At 38.9% G+C, this 17,500-nt stretch overlaps 3 protein-coding genes across 3 annotated transcripts in view; 1 reads left to right on the top strand and 2 right to left on the bottom strand.

Moving 5' to 3' along the window:
* The window catches only part of LOC140923072 (uncharacterized), a 5,117-nt gene extending 2,042 nt beyond the window's left edge, over window positions 1-3,075 (bottom strand). The window contains exons 1-3 of the mRNA XM_073373134.1: window positions 2,928-3,075; window positions 2,240-2,514; window positions 999-1,111 (exon numbers count right to left, since the gene is read on the bottom strand). Coding sequence (XP_073229235.1) covers window positions 999-1,111; window positions 2,240-2,514; window positions 2,928-3,066 — 527 coding nt within the window. The 5' untranslated portion in view covers window positions 3,067-3,075. The remainder of the gene's footprint in view (window positions 1-998; window positions 1,112-2,239; window positions 2,515-2,927) is intronic.
* Window positions 3,076-5,311: 2,236 nt separating this feature from the next.
* Window positions 5,312-12,885, bottom strand: LOC140922276 (uncharacterized). The gene is made up of 7 exons (XM_073372276.1): window positions 12,804-12,885; window positions 11,871-12,126; window positions 9,854-9,935; window positions 8,962-9,039; window positions 7,856-7,950; window positions 7,133-7,244; window positions 5,312-5,879 (listed from the first exon to the last, which is right to left on the bottom strand). The coding sequence occupies exons 1-7, from the start codon at window positions 12,883-12,885 to the stop codon at window positions 5,748-5,750; spliced, it is 837 nt and encodes a 278-aa protein (XP_073228377.1). The 3' UTR covers window positions 5,312-5,747.
* A 304-nt stretch (window positions 12,886-13,189) lies between these two features.
* Window positions 13,190-17,500, top strand: part of LOC140923022 (uncharacterized) — a 5,401-nt gene continuing 1,090 nt past the window's right edge. Inside the window, exons 1-3 of the mRNA XM_073373079.1 lie at window positions 13,190-13,397; window positions 15,838-15,908; window positions 16,550-16,634. Coding sequence (XP_073229180.1) covers window positions 13,297-13,397; window positions 15,838-15,908; window positions 16,550-16,634 — 257 coding nt within the window. The 5' untranslated portion in view covers window positions 13,190-13,296. The remainder of the gene's footprint in view (window positions 13,398-15,837; window positions 15,909-16,549; window positions 16,635-17,500) is intronic.

Genomic DNA, 17,500 nt, shown 5'->3' with positions numbered 1-17,500 from the left:
AACTGAGGCCCCAAAGGGCCAAAAAAAAATTTTTTTGGAGACCGCTCCCCCCTCCTTATGTAAGGGTTTGGATAACCGCCCCCCCTCGCCCTATCTCAAGGTCTGGATCCGGCACTGCCAATTCATGCCAAAATGGCAGAAAAAAATTAAAAAAAATAAATGACAATTTCACTCACTTGTCTGTATAATGATCATACACTTGCTTGCATGATTTCGGAGCTAAAGGAAAAAGGATATCAACTCGATTTAAAGTCACTACAATAGTTCACGTTTACTCTTGGGCTTACTTCTAGGTGTCGAAATGACTGATTGAGATATTTTATAGATTTTTACTGTAATGTTTTTACTATTTGACTGCATGCTAAGCCACTTTTACACCTTCAGGATTTTATAAATGCGGCTTTAGAAATAAATCCAAATCAAATGTTCTGTAAGCGAACACCCAAAATGCCAGGGAAGATTCTGTGGTTGCTTATGGCAGGCGGTCGCTTACAAGAATCAAACCGCAGGGGACTCTACTGGGAAGAGGCAAGAGAACATGTTTTCTTGGAAAAGGTCAGAACTCATCTGCTTTTTGGAGGGGATTTATTGCATACGACTCAGTGGTAGTTCCATGTTGTTGCTAAAAGGGTTTCGTGTACTTTGAGTAGCTTAGTACAAATGGTACATGCAGCGAACAAAGAGATCGGACCTTGACGCCAAGTGCATGGTTGCTTATTAGAAGTTAAAAACAATGAAAAATTACAAAACGTCAACCGAAATAATTGTCGTACTCGCTTATGAGAGGTGCTCGTTTACAAAAGGTTCCAAACTAAAAGGATTTAACTGAGAAAAGTTTGGTGTTCTAGATAGGTGATAGCCCACGGGACGACAATTTGTCGCTGTTACATGGAGTTACGTTCGAATGCATCTACATCAGGGTCAAATGTCATTACATTATTGCTATTGTAAAGTGCAAGTCTCTCCTTTGACAACCTTTTATGGGAAACTTACCGAATACTTCGCATAAGTCTCCGACGTAACCGTCTTTACAACCGCAGTCAAAGGTGTGATATTTGTAGTTTGGTACACATGTTCCACCGTTACGGCAAGGCGAAGAGTGACACGCAGTCTAAAACAAAGAAACAAAGCAAAGACATTAATTAGAACTAAAAACAAAAAGACCGTTTAACGTTATAAAGGACAAACATTTCATGTCGCTTGTATGATAAATTGTTAACGATACACCACTTCTACTACGACGACGACGACGACGTCGTCGTCGTCGGTCGTCGTCGTCGTCGTCGTCGTCGTCGTCGTCGTCGTCGTCGGAGTACCCGGAGAAAAATCGGATAAAAAACGATTGTTTCTACAGCCTACGAATGTGAAAAGGATTTAAATAAAACTGAATCGAAAGAAGAACTGGGAAACACTCAACTTAAGTAAGGTTGCCTGATTTTATTACCAATCCTTTCCCATTCGTGGGTCACAGAAAAAAGATTTTTTTTTCTCCCATACAAATCTTATATTTCGAGAAAAGTGAAAAGTGAGAAAAATTAGTTTATTGCTGGTGTGATGCATCTCATTCGATTGAATCCTCTTTTAATTAACTGTGATATTTTTGTTTGCACGGAACGCCTGTGGTTTATTTACCTTTTTAACCAACTCGAAGATAAATTGAAATGACGACCACACCGCACACCTGCGGTATTAAATTTCCTATTCATCAACTCCTCTTTCATTTTTACTTATCCAAGCAAACATAGAGACCCATTCTGATAAAGGCAGATGTTCTGCTGTAAATGGGTCTAAAGTGACCGAATCCTCCTTCAGACACAACGGGAAAAGCCATAATTTAAAAAAAATGTCGGCGGGTTATTGGGAGAAAACCTTAGAGAGAGAAAATTGGTACACTTGTTTAGCCAGTGTCTTTAGAACGCAGTCTCGCTCTATCAATATCTTGAATCTCATGAAAAGTCTTTCGCATGTAGATCCAGTAGAATTCCGAAAAAAAGCCCCTAAAACACAAACGGCAAAAAAGCGTGATTTGATATAGTTTATGCTTCAGCAATAGAGCCTTTCACGGCTTTTTCAACTTTTGAGCTCCGCAAAGTCGTTGAATTTTATGGATTGGGGCAAGTTCGTGCCCCCCCCTTCCCCACCCCACCATACAAACGTCTGTAGTAAAGCGTGGAACGGTCTATCATTTTTAAACCAGTAGGGAGGGGAAGGGAGGGGGGGGGGGGAATAATAGTGATACCTTAATGGAAAAGTGATGCGAACTTTCGTTTCTTTTGTACTCTCCAGGGTTGCTGTACTTTTCAGAAGATAGCAACTCGCACCAGAGCTTCCCGTCTGCTCCTTTTGACGCGGCCAGGTTTAAAGAAAAACAGGAGGGATTACTTAGACATTCAATGGTGCAGTCCAGGGTGTCGTACACGGCGTATGTTCCAACTCTGGGTACATTCAAGTAATGGTGATCGTCTTTTACAAAAATGTCTTGGCGAAGATCTCGGTGATACAAGGTGTTAAATTCTGCGGGACGAAAAATTTTTAAAATTTAGAGGAAACGAATAAACTAAAAAATTTGTCGTACCTATCTGTTGAGTCACTATTTTGCAGCAAGGTTTAGAATACTAGACACTTCCACGTTTTTTTTCAACCTTTGTCTTAAATTTTCAACTTACAAGAACTGTTTTTTGTGCCATAACATCAACCAAAAGTGAATAATTCAAAGAAACCAGGAACTCAAACTTTATTGAATACCGTTTTACTTCAAAAGCATTCTTTGTCTTAAATGTAAGATACACCTCAAATTTAGTGAAATATTTTTGAAGTGCTTTTTTAACTTTTCATTATGTTTTAGTATTGTACTGCCTTTGCCGTCTTTAGTCTGGTTTTAAAACTTTTTATTTATTTTTAAGACTGACATGAATAGCACCACAAACCTTCAATTTGGGCATGTACTCCCTCAGGTGAGATTGAACACAGCAAGAAGAGGAGAATACAGCAGATCAGTGAAGGATACAGTAACCATTGAAGGACAAGCAGGTGAGTCTTGAGCAAGGCGCGAAAATTTGTGATCATGGTGCTCTTGGATACGGCAGTGTTGGGCGCTGTACCCATACTCGTAAACACTATCCGTTTCGGGGCCGCAAATGGTTTAAACCCTCCTGGTTTAAACTTTTTCCCTTTAGCTTTTTAAGAATTTTTTCTCAACTGCTAGCCAATGGCAGTTCACGAAATAATTGCTCCATCAAGAAACTTATAAATTTTGCAGACGGTGTTATTTTCAACCGCCTAATGTCTACATAACCCTTCGTTTTTTCCACCTGCTTCAAGGGCATTCTTTCGGTCAACAACCAGATTCTCTTTACCTATTTGTAAAAAGTTTTCACAAGAATGTTTAGGAGAATTCGGTCAATGGAAACAGTACATTTTGGTAGGACTATTAGGTTTATTTATATGTAAGGTTCAACTTCTCGAAACTTCATTTAAACTTGGGAAGATATCAAGTTACCCTCAATTTGTTCCGATGTTATTTATAATTAGCTGAAAGACTCCATTTCATTTTTTCAGTCAAGTAAGTGTTTTTTGCTAAACGGACAAATAATATGTCAGCTATGCTAACTGCTCAAGAGTGAAACGGAAAATACTCCAAGAGTTTAAAAGCCTTTTGACCACATAATTTTATTGAAATAAATTTTTAGAGACTGTATTTACTAGAAACCCATGTCCAGCTCCCACCAGGAGGGGTGGATACGTTTTCATAACAAAATCTATAACTGAAATTTCATTTACATAAAAGCTATAGGTAAAACTAATTTCCTTTAAATGGAGGGAGAGAAATTGATGTATGGCCAAGATTCTCACGCTGGTACCAAGGTCAACAAATAAATGCAAAAGCTAAGCAAACTAATTCCAAGCTAATAGAGTCATTTTTGATCTTCAAATACCAATGTAATGTCTATTTACTATAATACACGTTTTTAAAAATACTTTTAAAAACTTAAACTGCAGAACTGTCAGCACTTGCTCGGGCGTGGACAGTGTTAAGAAAAAAGAAACTCATTAAAAAAAAAATAATGACTACTTTATTCATCCTTCCCTTTGCAAACAGTCTATATCCCCCGATAAATATCGAGATTCTTTTATCCAATCCTGCTACAACGCAGGCCACCTCAGCGAAATACCACAAATTAAAGCGATAAAAGCCTCAGAAGTCAATAGACTGCAGTGGATTCTCACGAAGTAGTTAATTACGGAGCAGGGCGTCATATCTGGGAGTGGGAGGTACGTTTGGACGCCGTAATGGAGTGACGCGCATGGGTCGACCACAAAAATCCCCGAGACGGTTTTTTTGTTTACTTTCGAGGGGTTTAAATTCGCACACGAAGAAGAGAAAGTACGATCAAAGGTGTGTATAAAAGCAACTGAATATAATATACTGTACTCTTGTTTGTTGAAGTAGCTGCAAACGAGTTCATCCACGGTTATAAAGAAATTACCCTACATTTCCCAAAATTACTCTGGCACATTTCCCAATCATTAAGAAACGGTCCAGATAAGAACGATAGCAACAACGGCAACGAACATGTTGGAATGCAAAAAAGGTGCTAACTTTTCTATTGTCTGTACTTACTTCTGATTGGCTTAAACAGCAAAAGTTAACAAAACTTCATAAAGCGGTACATATATTCATCCTTACTTTCCAACCATCTTCCATATAGCAAAATCTGGTCTCACTTTGAATAACAAAGAAATCCTATGTGGGGAACATGTAAAATTGTAAACTATTCTTGGCTATTGTTTTCAACTCTTGTGATTGGTCAAAATCTTTTAACCCAAAAAAACACCCTTTCAAAGTGGAGTATAAATGCATTTTATTGCGTAAACGGCCTTCATGTAGGTTTATGCATTCTCTGTGTAAAAATGAGAATATTCCTATGTGGGGAAAGCACCGTTGCCGCATAACAAAAGAAATTGCTATCCACCTTACCCGGATCATTACTTAATAACCTTACCACCCTCCCCCGAGAATCTCGAGGTTCTGCGATACACGTATTTCTAGTTAATAATTACTAGAGTCTGTCATTTACATAAAAACTTTGAAGAGTTTGACTTAAATGAGCCGCAGAGGCAAGGTGTTACGTGATGCAACTGGGTACTGATCCAACGGGGGTGGGGAGGTGGGACTTATTTTAGGAGAAATAAGGGAGTGCCACCCCCGTCACGGGGATACGATTTAAAGAATTTTTCTTAATTTATGGAATTTCCTTCTCCTTTGACCGCTGAATTTCGGCAATTAACGTTTTTTTTCGAGAGTCGTCGCTTTATGTGATAGTTTCCATTTATTAAAATAATTCACTGGATGCTTGAATGTTTTAACAACTGTTTCAAACCCAAAGCAGAGGCGCCCAAAGCAACCATCTGCTGACGAAGTTGTCTGTAACTGCTCAAAAATGAGCATAACTCACATCCTTCCACAGGCTTTTATATCACACTGACTAGCGGTTTAACAGAGCCATCCAAAACATGCTTACACTATTGACCTTTTACCAGGTATTTGTTGATTCTGTCTTTTCAAACCCGTTGTTTACTTCTCTGAAAGCAGAGTTTGTTCGTTTCCCAGCAAACGGGAGAAAGAGTTAAAACGAAGTTGATTCAATCGCCATTTTCCCGCGGTTTCCTATTGCTTGTTTACTGTCAGGCGTCACACGTGATCACCTGAGTATTTGATTGACAAGCATGAGTCCACAGTTGGTTTATCACGTGCTGTTCTCATGAAGCCCACTTCTTGCTGATGGTGTCTTCTGGGGGTCTCTGCCGTTGTTCGCATCTCTGTTAGTCTTGGGAGTAGAACTGATGCCGCGAGTTTTCTGATAATATCGCAGTCTTTCCTAGAAACATAAGAAAAAAAAAACACGTCAACTTCTCAATAAAGAGTAACTCAATAATTCTTTATACTGCTTTTTTGCCGCAATTCAATGAAAACTCTAAAGAAACTTAAACTGAGATTTTTTCTCTTAGATGATTTCTTGTTTTGAGAAAGTTGCTGTTGTTTTAAGATTTGTTTTCTTGGTTTAGGAAATCTCTCCACGCTTCTATCACCACTATTACCCCTGCCCCATAGCTCCTTGCTTAGTCAAAATTTGTGAAGCTCAATCAAGGAGGTTACAGCGGAGCTCTCACGCGCAAAACCATGGGAAAGAAAATGTGGTAATCACGTGACCGTACATCAACCGCCCGAGAGACCGTCCGTCCGCATCACAGGCATACCAATGTAAAATAACTCAACCAACAGGTATGGCAACCCGAATGCAACTCGAGGTTATTTTGGCGGGAAATCGCATAGCCACCCGCGTCTTGTTAAACACAGAGGCAGCTAAAGAGTCAATAAACACGAAAACGTAAAGCGGAAATTGTTTCTGTATCCGTGCTGTCTAAAGTATTAAGCTTAGATAAATTGTCATGCCCACAAATTTGGAATATAGAGCAACAGAAAGACAGAGAAAAAGAGAGAGTAGGCGGCACGCCAGCGAAACTCAACGAGAAAAAGCGCGACAAAGATTTAGAGCGAGAGATAAAAAACAAAGGAGACATATTTTGTTGGAAGAACAATATGAAAATTTTGTAGCGGCGGTGACAAAATGAGAAATGCTAGCGGCCACCAATGCAAGGAGAAAATAAGCGGCAGTAAAAAAAAATGTAAACGAGAACACGCAAGACATTTCCTCCATAAAAAAGTTTCTGGAAGTTCCGCGCTGTAGTCGTGCAAAACAACGGCAAAGAAATGTACAAAAAAAGTGTATGCACGTGCAAAGTTGCTAATTAGACCTATTTTTGTTTTTCACCGTTCTCTGGCGTTGCCTTCGCCGCCTAGCATTACACGATTTTATATTTTGTTTGAACAAACTATAAATATTATCGAGAGCTTGACTTTTAGCCCTGGCTAAATCTATATGTTATTTGAATGGTCATACCATAAGATTTCTCCGCGGACTCAAAGGTTAGAACTACATAATAAATAAACAGTACTATGTGAAAGTACTGTTGAAGAGGAATTATTTGTATGGTCAAAACTCCATCATACAAACTGGCAGTGAAAAGGTTGAATAGAAACACTAAAGCGATCAATTTCAGCTTCTCTTACCAGTTCCTGGTTTGCTCTGTATGTTTTTCTTTTTATATCAGTCCACTCATTCAAAAGCTTCTGCTCAACTTCCACTTCAAACTTCTGTTCATCTGAGAGGGGAGCAGCTAGCCTAAGTAAGAAGGCAGGAGTTACACATGTGATTGATTATGTAAAGCTGTACACTGTAGACCTGTTTTGAAATAGTTTTTGGGTTTAAAAGTGACACAGCAGTCTTAACTTCTACGTTTCGCTTTCTCTCCTTCCTCTTCTTTCGTTTTTCTTGCCTCAATTTTTTCGCTGGGAATTGAGTAGGCTTTATTTTGGTGGGAAAAGTTTAAAGGAAAGCTTTTAGGATCTTAGAGTGAGATGAAAGGAAAGGTAGGCGGGCAGTGGAACAAGATTTTCTTCGACATGGCAATTTTCAGGTCAATGTTACATGTTTTTTTTGGCCTTTTCTCCGGTGTCCTTGACTGAATTGAGCTCATTCTGGTATGGTTTGAAAGATCTCTTCATTCTGCACATGCTAGCGGACAAAGGTGTCTTTGACCAGTAAAACTGATGATGTCGCAAGCGGTAAAAGGAACGTGGATCTGCACAGGCGGTTACGGGCGACTCAGGAGCGACTGGGTTAAGGGGAGGGTTACTGTAGCATATCACCATCTTTGGGAAGAAGACACTTTCAAAAAGGTGGTAGATAACAACATTTTAGGGTACGATATACCTTGTGCAGTAAATACCTACATGACAGCCAATGGTTTGACTTTTAACATGTGACTCAATGCATTCACTGTCCATAGCTTGGGATCTTCTCTACGTAGCTCAAACACTTCCTTAATCTAAGAAAAAAACCCACAAACAAACAATCCATGGGTGGATCCAAGGGAGGCCCCCCCCCTTATTTTTAGATCAAACTGAGGCCTGAAGAGCCGAAAAAAAATTGAGACCTCCCCCCACTTATCTCAGGGTCTGGATGACTGCCCTCCCCCCTTATCTGCAGGTCTGGATCTGCCACTGCAAACATAGCATAGCAAAGCATTACTTATGTTGTCCATTCACAGCTTTATTTGATTAGTTTTCAGGGTTTATTTTAGAGCTCGGCCTTGCGGGATTTCCACAATTTGGAAGAAAATGATGCATAAAATTTACGTTGCCGCGTCAAATGGGAGGCAAAAAATAGACCCAAGGATAAGTGCTATTTTTTTTAAATAAAGTATTTGAAAAAATCAATGACAACAACACTGATTTGACGGCCGCTCTATAAACTTACTTTGAACTTTGAGCAATTCATTTTTTCACCCGACAAAACATCTGGGATTCTGCAGTAATTTGAGCCCAGGCTTTTTCAGTTGCTCAGAATGTTCCAAAATGGCAGTAAAGTGTCGATAAACACTCCTTTTCTCATGGAACAGTCTGTACCAATAAGTTCAAATACCCTTTGGGGGACCCACTTTCTTGAAAAAGGGCCACCTAAAATTACAGAAGGGGGCCCATTTGACCCTCATTGGCCAATTTCTAGCATAAAACCTGTAGTTTTGATGTTCCCTACACAGTCCACTCACTAAGAAAGTCTCTCCACATATTTTTGACTGGGCCGGGTTGTTCAAAGCAGGGTTAAGATAACCCAGGGTTAGTAGGAAACTCGAATTCAGATATGAAAGCTTAAAAAGCAAATTCAGTTTAATTCTTTTTGTCTACAATTTTATTGATGATTAGCTACTCTAATAAGAATAGAGAAAATTTTTCAAGAAAATGCTTTTGATGAAAAGAAAAAGAGACCCGGGTTAAAATTAAGTGCTAACCAGCCCTCGAACAACTCGGCTCTGGATGAGAAATAATCTCTTATGTACCTCCTCATCAGTCAGACTGTCCCTGTATCTGTTGACATGATCTCCATCCTTTTGCCACCAGTGCCTTGTATCCACTTCCTATGAACAAAAGAAGAAACACATTAACAAGGCCCTGTTAGAGTAAATTTCTGACAAGCGAGGAGGTCTTGAAACAGCAAGATATTAAGACAGATGAAAAATGGTGAAAAAGGACATAAAGATGAATTAAAACTGCGACAGTACAGGGGAAAATTGCAAATACATTGTACAAAAGTAACATCATGCCTGCGACTTGGCCTCCTCTTTAGTACGCAAAACGACTCATTTTGAAATTCAATGCCTAAGAAGGCCTTAGTAATGTTTCATTGATTAACACTGGTATGAGGCTTGCATCCCTTGATCAAGATGATCATAGAGTACTTTAATGTCAAAGAGGGGTGGTGGAAACTAATATTAACTTGTATACATGTGCTATTTCAAGAAAGAAGAGAATGTAATTATTTTTCAGCTAATCATCAGTTATTTACAATGATACGAGACTTGCATTCCTGATTCAAGATAAGGCATTTTTATTAATGACTTACAGAGGTACTGTACAGAGGTACAGAGGTACAGAGGTATTAACTTGTTTGTGTTATCCTTGAAAACAGTCATGCCTTGCCTATAAAATTTTTCCTGGGGGGAGGGGAGGGGAGGGGGTTTATCAATAACTACATTACTTGATTCCCATCCCTACCTCCACCAACTCCCTCCTCGCTCTCCACCTGTCTGGAAATTAAAGCCGTTGGTTTTTTACAATGTATTTTTGGTCTATGGATACCTCAAAGATTACAGGAGAGTGATGTTACAAAAAATTCCCTTTGGATGCTCTTTCTTATAGTCAATCAATAAATGGATCTATGTCCACCTGTACCTTAGAAAATTGCAGAGGAAAAGGTTTGGCAGGATGATAACAAACAAACATGGTTTTATCTGCTGACATGGTTATCTTTGGTCTGCATGAATAAAAAATACATATGTAACATAATAACATAACACATTGACAAAATCCTTAGCATAAAGGATGAGTATACTATTATTGCTTAAGCATCAAATCTTTCATTTTCAAGTTAAATGTACTGAAATTGCCCAAGAAGCAAAATATGCCCACATGATTGGAGCTTATCACCGTGACCGTATCAGTACTTAATACTAATTGAAGCATCTAGGAGTACAAAGGTAAAGCTAAAGAGTCCTTACTTATTTTACATTGGTAGCTGGAAATTGTCATTTCACTAACAAACCTGAGGCCGACAGTACACTCATTTTACTCCCCTCTCTCCATCAGTGCTCTGTTTTATGAGTATTTAAAGTTACTTAAAGCTTCAGGGAAAGGAGAGGAGTTGAAAGAAGGAGTGGGGGTTACGCCTGTCAAATGAACTCAGAACCTCCTGCAAAGAAGGCCGTGCACTAACCAACTGCGCTAATCCTTCCTCCTACTTCTGCTTCAGGCCACAGTTGTTCAAAAGTTGGATGATGCTTTACATGTATATCCACTGCTGAATAAATCACTATCCCAGGGTTTTCAACTGTTTTGTAAAGTAGCGGACATACTTCTGAAAGCACCGGACGTGAATGTTTTCTTGGCGCCGTAAGGCGCCTTGCGAGCGCCGAAGGCGAAAGCACCTAGCGGGGTCTGGGGGCATGCTCCCCCAGGAAATTTTTAAAATAGAATACTCAGAAACGCCATTTCCAGCGTTTCTGGAACCAAGGAAACAGTTTCCTAGGCAATGCTGGCGCTCACTAAAATGAAGAGGGGAAACCAATAAAATATCCCGCCGCTCAATAAGCAAAGAAAAAAGAGTTATATGGCCGTTTTGAAGAATGTAATTGACTATTCTGTTATCCTCTAGTCAGTATGCTCATGAGATGCCTTAGTAAGAAAAATATATAATACAGTAGTAAAAAAAAATCGCCAATATTGATCTCAAAGTACCGGACATGGAATGGCCACCGACCGGACGAAACGTCCGGCCTCCGGCCTCAAATGAAAACCCTGCTATCCAGAGGATAAGTATTAAGTAATCTAATTGCTTTATTCACTGGATAGTAATTTTTATCCAGTATATGGCACTATCCACATTTTGAACAACTGGGATCTTGACAGGATGCTGGTCCACCAGGCCATTAATCCCTTTAGTACAGAGTATGTTGCTAGTGCTCAATTTTAATGTTAGAGAGACAATGAAGTAGGAGTATCAAGTCTTTTTCCTGTCTATGTGATTATGAGAATTGCATTGGCATTGCATTGGAATTGCAAGGTGTCTTACAGGTATTTTTCCAATAATGTTAAGCATACACTGTACATGTAGGCATGGGAAGGCTAAGGTTAATCTTTGTGTGTGATTCGTCAAGTTGTTGATCAGGGCTTGAAATTGCGACTGATACGGTCGCCAATGCGACTAACATAATTTTTCTCCTTGGTGACTAAAAATTCTGGTTTAGTCGCCAAAGTGGCGACCAGAGTTTAGAAGAGTAAAATTAAAACAAACATTTCATCTTATCTTGCTTTGCTTTCATCATGAAAAATGTGTCAAAATGCATAAACCAAGCCAGTTTACCCCCAAATTTATACCGACTTCATGATATTTTCAAATCTGATGGATCGCGCCATACTATGCTGGGCTTCTGATAGGTAGCGGAAAAAAGTCAATTTTCGCAGGATTTTTAGGGGCAAATTCGCGGGAATGTTTAGGGCAAACTTCGCCGAAAATCAATCGGTTAAAAAGGTCGATTTTGTGGTTATTTTTGAGGGAAAATTTTGTCAGATATCGATCGGTTTTGCGCCGATCAGACCAGCGTTTTTAACGTTTTTCTAACAAAGATCATCATTTGCTCTTTCAGCAACAATCAATACATTAAAAAAAAAGAGACAAATCCCTCTAACTTACTTGTCTATTTGGCTGTCCTCTTCTTTATACCCTGGTAATGGACCACGCCTTGTTGTAGTGTACAAGCTGAGTTCTGTGGGATCATTTGCCAAGTTGAACTCTGCATGGATCTGTTTTTCTGATTTAGGTTTCTCCATTCTAGCCAAAACCTTTTTCCGCCTTCCTGCTGCCTTAGCCCAAGCAGGAACACCAACTGTATGGGGTGTCTTCTTGAGACAAAGCTGAGATGTCGAGATGTTGCGGAGTGGAACAGCACCTGATGATAGTAAAATGAAAGCTTGATGTGTGGCAGATTCAGGGGATTTTCAGACCCCCCTTTCCCTCTAAATACACCCAACAGACCAGATAAATAAATTGTTTAGTGACTTAATGGTTATCTGCTTCGAAGCTGAAATTGTTTTCTCATGTAAATGTAAGAAGAAACGTAGGTTAATTTACATGTGTACACATACATGTAACATTATACCAGTGGGGAGCACTGAAAATGATGCCCTGTAAAATGTTTACAAAATTGAGCACAAGTGGTAAATTTAAAATTGCACTAAACCACAGGACTCTGTAACTTGCGTGGTTCTTTCCAGACCTCATCCAAGAAGGTACAACTTTGGACCCCTCAAATAAAAAATTTAATAATCCCTGGATCTGCCATTGAATTTCATGCAATACTGCAGATTCACAATATTATTATTATACAAAGCAGTGTACGGTTATTAACGAATTGCTTCTAGTAAAATCTTTCGCCCCGCCCCCCACACCCCCTATTAAATGGAGTATTATTTTCAGGTTTGGGTTACCAATTAAATGACTAGACAAAGCGGTGAGCAAGACAGTGGCAAGAGGAATAAAAATCCGGCCTCGAAAGGAAGTATGAAACCGTGCAAGAATTTTAAGACAGCTATAAAGTCTACAAAATATCAAAGTACAGTAGCACACCTCTCAATCCATTAGATTCCCTTGAATAGCGACAAAGATTTGACGTACATCGCGATGATTTGCAAAACATACGAGCCGCCATGTTGGAAAGATGAAGGAGCGGTTACCAAGGATTTTTAAATCAACTGTGGTAGGGTAGGGAAAGGTTAGGGAACTCCGCTGGGGAAGGGTTGTCGTGCACAAGGAGAATGTACTCTAGGCCTTTAGCGAAAATGAAAACTGTAGTTGATGACTTACATGAATTCAAGTTAAAAGGTTAGCATCAGGGTAAAAAGCTTGGGCTAATTTTTTAAATTGCCATTGTCTATATTTTCCCTTCACGTGCGGGCAAATATTTCCGTCACTTCCCCACTCGGGACGGTCTCTGAACAAACAAAGCGGGAATATTGCACTCGCGTAAAATTTCTGAGGAGTCATCGCAAAATTTAGAACTGTTTTTCTTCCTGATTGTGATGTTTGACATCATCAGATATACACCTCTTTGTGATCATTCATGATGGGCCAATGTTTTGGAACCGAAGATGGAGGTCTTTTTAGTTTTAGGCAAAAGCGAGGTTACGATCGCTTTACACGGTTCGCTCCGAAAAGCAGATGGTGAGAATCCCTATAAATTGGTGTTGATTTTTAATAGTACAGGTTGATCTTACATAGGCTGTGTACGGCATTGTTCACTTGCAATTGAATCCTAAATACGTAATCAAAGGTATAACAATCATTTTAAACGCTAAATAGGTGTTTTATTCTGTTGCGTATTATTACCGTATGTGTTTGGGCGAATCTTTAATCTCCTGGGTCTATACGTTGTGTTGAAAAGAATTTTTGAAAGGCCTTTTATCACATCCTATTGTTTATATTAAAATAATTATGTATTAATGTCAAGCCTTAGGAAAAAAATCAGGAAAATTTAAGGCTTTGATACTTGTCTTATACCCAAATTGCTTAAATCTTACATTGGTGATAATGTATAATTTTATAAGAAATTAAGTTTTTTAAATTTAATATGACTAATTAATCAGACTATTGAGTATTCAGTAGTAACTTTACTTAAGAATACGCAATATACTACCAACAGTCCAGCGTTACTGCTGTTAACTTATATGCCCACAACAGTTCATGGTATCGAACAGTTGTGGGGTTTGGAGACTGCCAACTGTCAATGGAACTGACTAAGTGTCAGCCAATATGTACCCTGTCCCAAAGAAATTTCTGGAAAATTTTCTCAGTGTGAAAAAGAATGAGCATGCGAAAGCACGTGCCAAGGTTAATGACGTTATTACTAATGTCATTTCTGCCAGTCAGCATTACACGTTGACTTTATCTGATGCAGATATTTGACGCAGGCTAAAGAAGAGAAAAACTTTTATTACCTTCGACTTGAAACTCACTTTCATGCACACAGCAGGGCATGGATTGGTTGATATTCTTACAAACATGCAAATAAATTTGATTGGGTCATAATTAGAATTGCTGGGGGGACAGTGAGGATATCTCATTGCAGTTCTTAAGGTCATTTTTGCCTCTCTCTACAAGCAAGAGAAATTGTTTGCAAAATGGTGCAGAGGGAATTGCACAAAATGTATGTTTTACATACAAATTCAAGATTTGCTTGTGTTTCTGGATTCTGTTCCCAAAGGAATCTTAGACGGAATGTTGGCTTTGCTACTTGAGGAGTGATTTCCAGAGGTTCAAAGTCTCAGCATGCATTCAAAGTATAGCCTTGCTTGCAGTCTTGTGGCAAGGTTGTGTTCTCTGTACAGCCAACCAGCCATATGAAGTCAATGATATTTCAGTTGCTGGCTACCATCGAAGAGTCTTTCACTTATGTATCTTAAGTGGCCATGGTGCAAAGCTCTCCTTTTCCTCACTTGATTCTACAAATCCTGTAATAGTCTTTCTGAGTAATTTTGATCTCAATGGTTCTTTTGCCTGGACTTTCTTTGGAGGGAACCATTCCCATAAATTATGTGCATGAGGTGTGTCAAGTGTTAATAATAATATTGTAACATCACTCTTCACCACACATGGAGAAAACTTTCAAGAAAAACCTCTTGGACCCGGGTGACCGATATGTGGGCTGCCTATCAATGGAGGATTGGTCAACATACCAGCTGAGTCTTGGTCAGCATGTTGAGTTTTGGCTGATATCAGGATTCTCTAGAAGAAAGAGTAAAATTGTAGAAGAAAAATGTTAAGAAGACAGCAACCGATTAGATAGAAAAGCATGTCTTTTCACATGGCACAGCTGTGCCCTGACCCCTTCCTCCCATCTGGACAGGACTTTCTTTCAAGCCCTGTGCATGCCCTCAAGCACCCAAAATTTTCTTCAGAGCTGCAAATAGAAGTTGGCCACTAGATATCACCTGACCAAAAACTGACTGTCAAATAAATTCCTTTTTGTGGTTGGATAAAATATTCTGACTGTCAACATGATGTATGTATGTACCACAACTTTTCTTGTTTGTCTCTTGACTAGAATGGAGACCTGGTCAGACTATTTTTTGCAGGCCTTCTCTTTTTTCTTGTTTAATTGAGCCTTGACAACTGTAACAAAATTCTCTAATCTGAATTTTGGCTAACTACATTGCATCAGCTGTCCTGATTTCAGCATACATGTATTAGGACAGTATGTGTCATGCCTGAGTTATTAGACAGTAAACACCACGGCACGTGCACCTCAATGGTATTTTTCACTTCTAGCCAATTAAATGCCTTGGAATATCTTGGGGTTTAGTTTTCAAAAACCTTCAATAAATATTACAAATTTTGTTTTAGTTGTGATTAATGTTAGTAACAGAACTTCGTCCAATTCAGTCTGCAATCATACTCGTGATGAAACAAGTTGGACTTTTGCTACGTGCATGCTCTGAGCCGTTTGATTTTCTTAAAGCAATCGGTGTATAATTAATTGTACTATGATTACAGACTGAATTGGACACCATTCCATTCTGTAATTATTACTAATTCGCATTGTATTTTCTTTATGAATTATTGATTATTATATTAACATTCTATGTGACATGCACATTTATTTCAGGAGATATGCAGATGAACACTTGTTAACTGAGATACAAGATCCACGCTCTGATGAAGAACTTGATTTATCAGGTTTGGATGCTACATGTAACTTATGCCTCCAAAATTCAAAGTTATCAAAGCAGGCAACAAGAGGAGCCCGTATTCCTAATCTCCAGGTTGCTATTATGCGTGTGCAACATATACAGCTATTTCGAGAAAGGTTGTCGGAAAAAGTGCACGCGACAAGCCCAAATGGCATTGTGGGTTGTTTTGAATTCACTGTTCTTCAAAGAAATGTGAAAGAATGGCATGAGAGGCCATGGACATATGTTTGGGAGTGCTAAAGGAAAGCAACAAACCTATGTTTGACAGCTACATTGTCAAGAACAGCGTATTGATCATATCCCATATTACCTTTTGGGATTGTCGCGTGCACATTTTTACTGACAACCTTTCTCGAAATAGCTGTATGTAGCCAGCTTCCTTTGGACTTCTGTAAAGAATGAATGAAATTCACAGAATGCAATCTGATCATGCACATTTGCACCTTTTATCACTCATGATCTAACCATGTCTGTTTTCACCATCTACACAAATGTATCTTGGGAAACTTACACAAACCTCAGCACTGGAGTAAAATTGACCTTTGATCATTGTTGCCCCCAGTCCTTAACCTTCAGTTATAACTAGTTGCAACGGTTAAAAAAGCTTCATTATTACCTTTTTTTCAGACGTTAGTCGTCCAACTGACCATCAAAGGCAAAATTTGCACCCCTCATACTCATCAAATAGCACCACAGGATTCAAACAAGAAAGGTAACATGGTTAACAGAATGCTTTTTCTAGATGTGTCATAGATCCTTTTCTCATGACATTATCTTGACTGTGCTGGAGCATGGAATTTTTCTAAGCTTTCTGGTGGTAGAATTCTCCTTCTTCCAAATTATATTGATGTACAAAACAGTGAAACGTTGGTGTACAGAAAAAGTCCTGTGGGATTGAACTCTTTTCTCTTGTAGAAAATTTCTTTTGTTCCAACACATTTGCATCGCTTCAGACCACATGAGTGAAAAAAAACTTATGGAAAGGTTTATTTAACAGTAATAATTATAGTAGTGTCGGATAAAGATCCGAGTTAAGAGGGAGGAGTGCTCTCTGGCTAGTCTGTGATCATGTCTGCCCTGCATTAGTGCAGGCATCATTGGGCCACAAAATCCTGGTTGTAATAATGAGGTGGTTTCATTAAAGGGGTCTTTTAAATAATAAAATGACTTGGTGATTTTTATGTTTGGGTCGAAAGAATATAGTTGTACTAGCAAAGTGGACAACGGGGTTGTCGTAAGGCAGGGTTCCACTGTATCTCCATTATATCTTACGTGGGAAGGAGGGCATGATACATTTAATTACCAGATCACATGTAATTAAGCCAGAATCTGGAGTTATTTCTGGTTGGTCCAGACTATATGTCTGACATGGTTCAGTTTTGATTGGCTGGAGGTTAGGTTTGATGATAGCAGGGCTGCGGTTCTTGCAAATAGTGTTTGAATGAAACATAAAAACTGATCCCCATGATAAACATACTCTTCCTAGCTTAAATTTTTTTATTTTTATTTTTGTGGCTGATAATAACATTGATTAAAATCCAGCTGATGTAACCCCATCACAGAAATAAGCTTGTGCTA

This window comes from Porites lutea, chromosome 13, assembly GCF_958299795.1.
Source record: "Porites lutea chromosome 13, jaPorLute2.1, whole genome shotgun sequence".
NCBI lineage: Eukaryota > Metazoa > Cnidaria > Anthozoa > Scleractinia > Poritidae > Porites > Porites lutea.
Note: the sequence above shows the minus strand (reverse complement) of the source record. Positions and strands in the feature narration are given on the sequence as shown.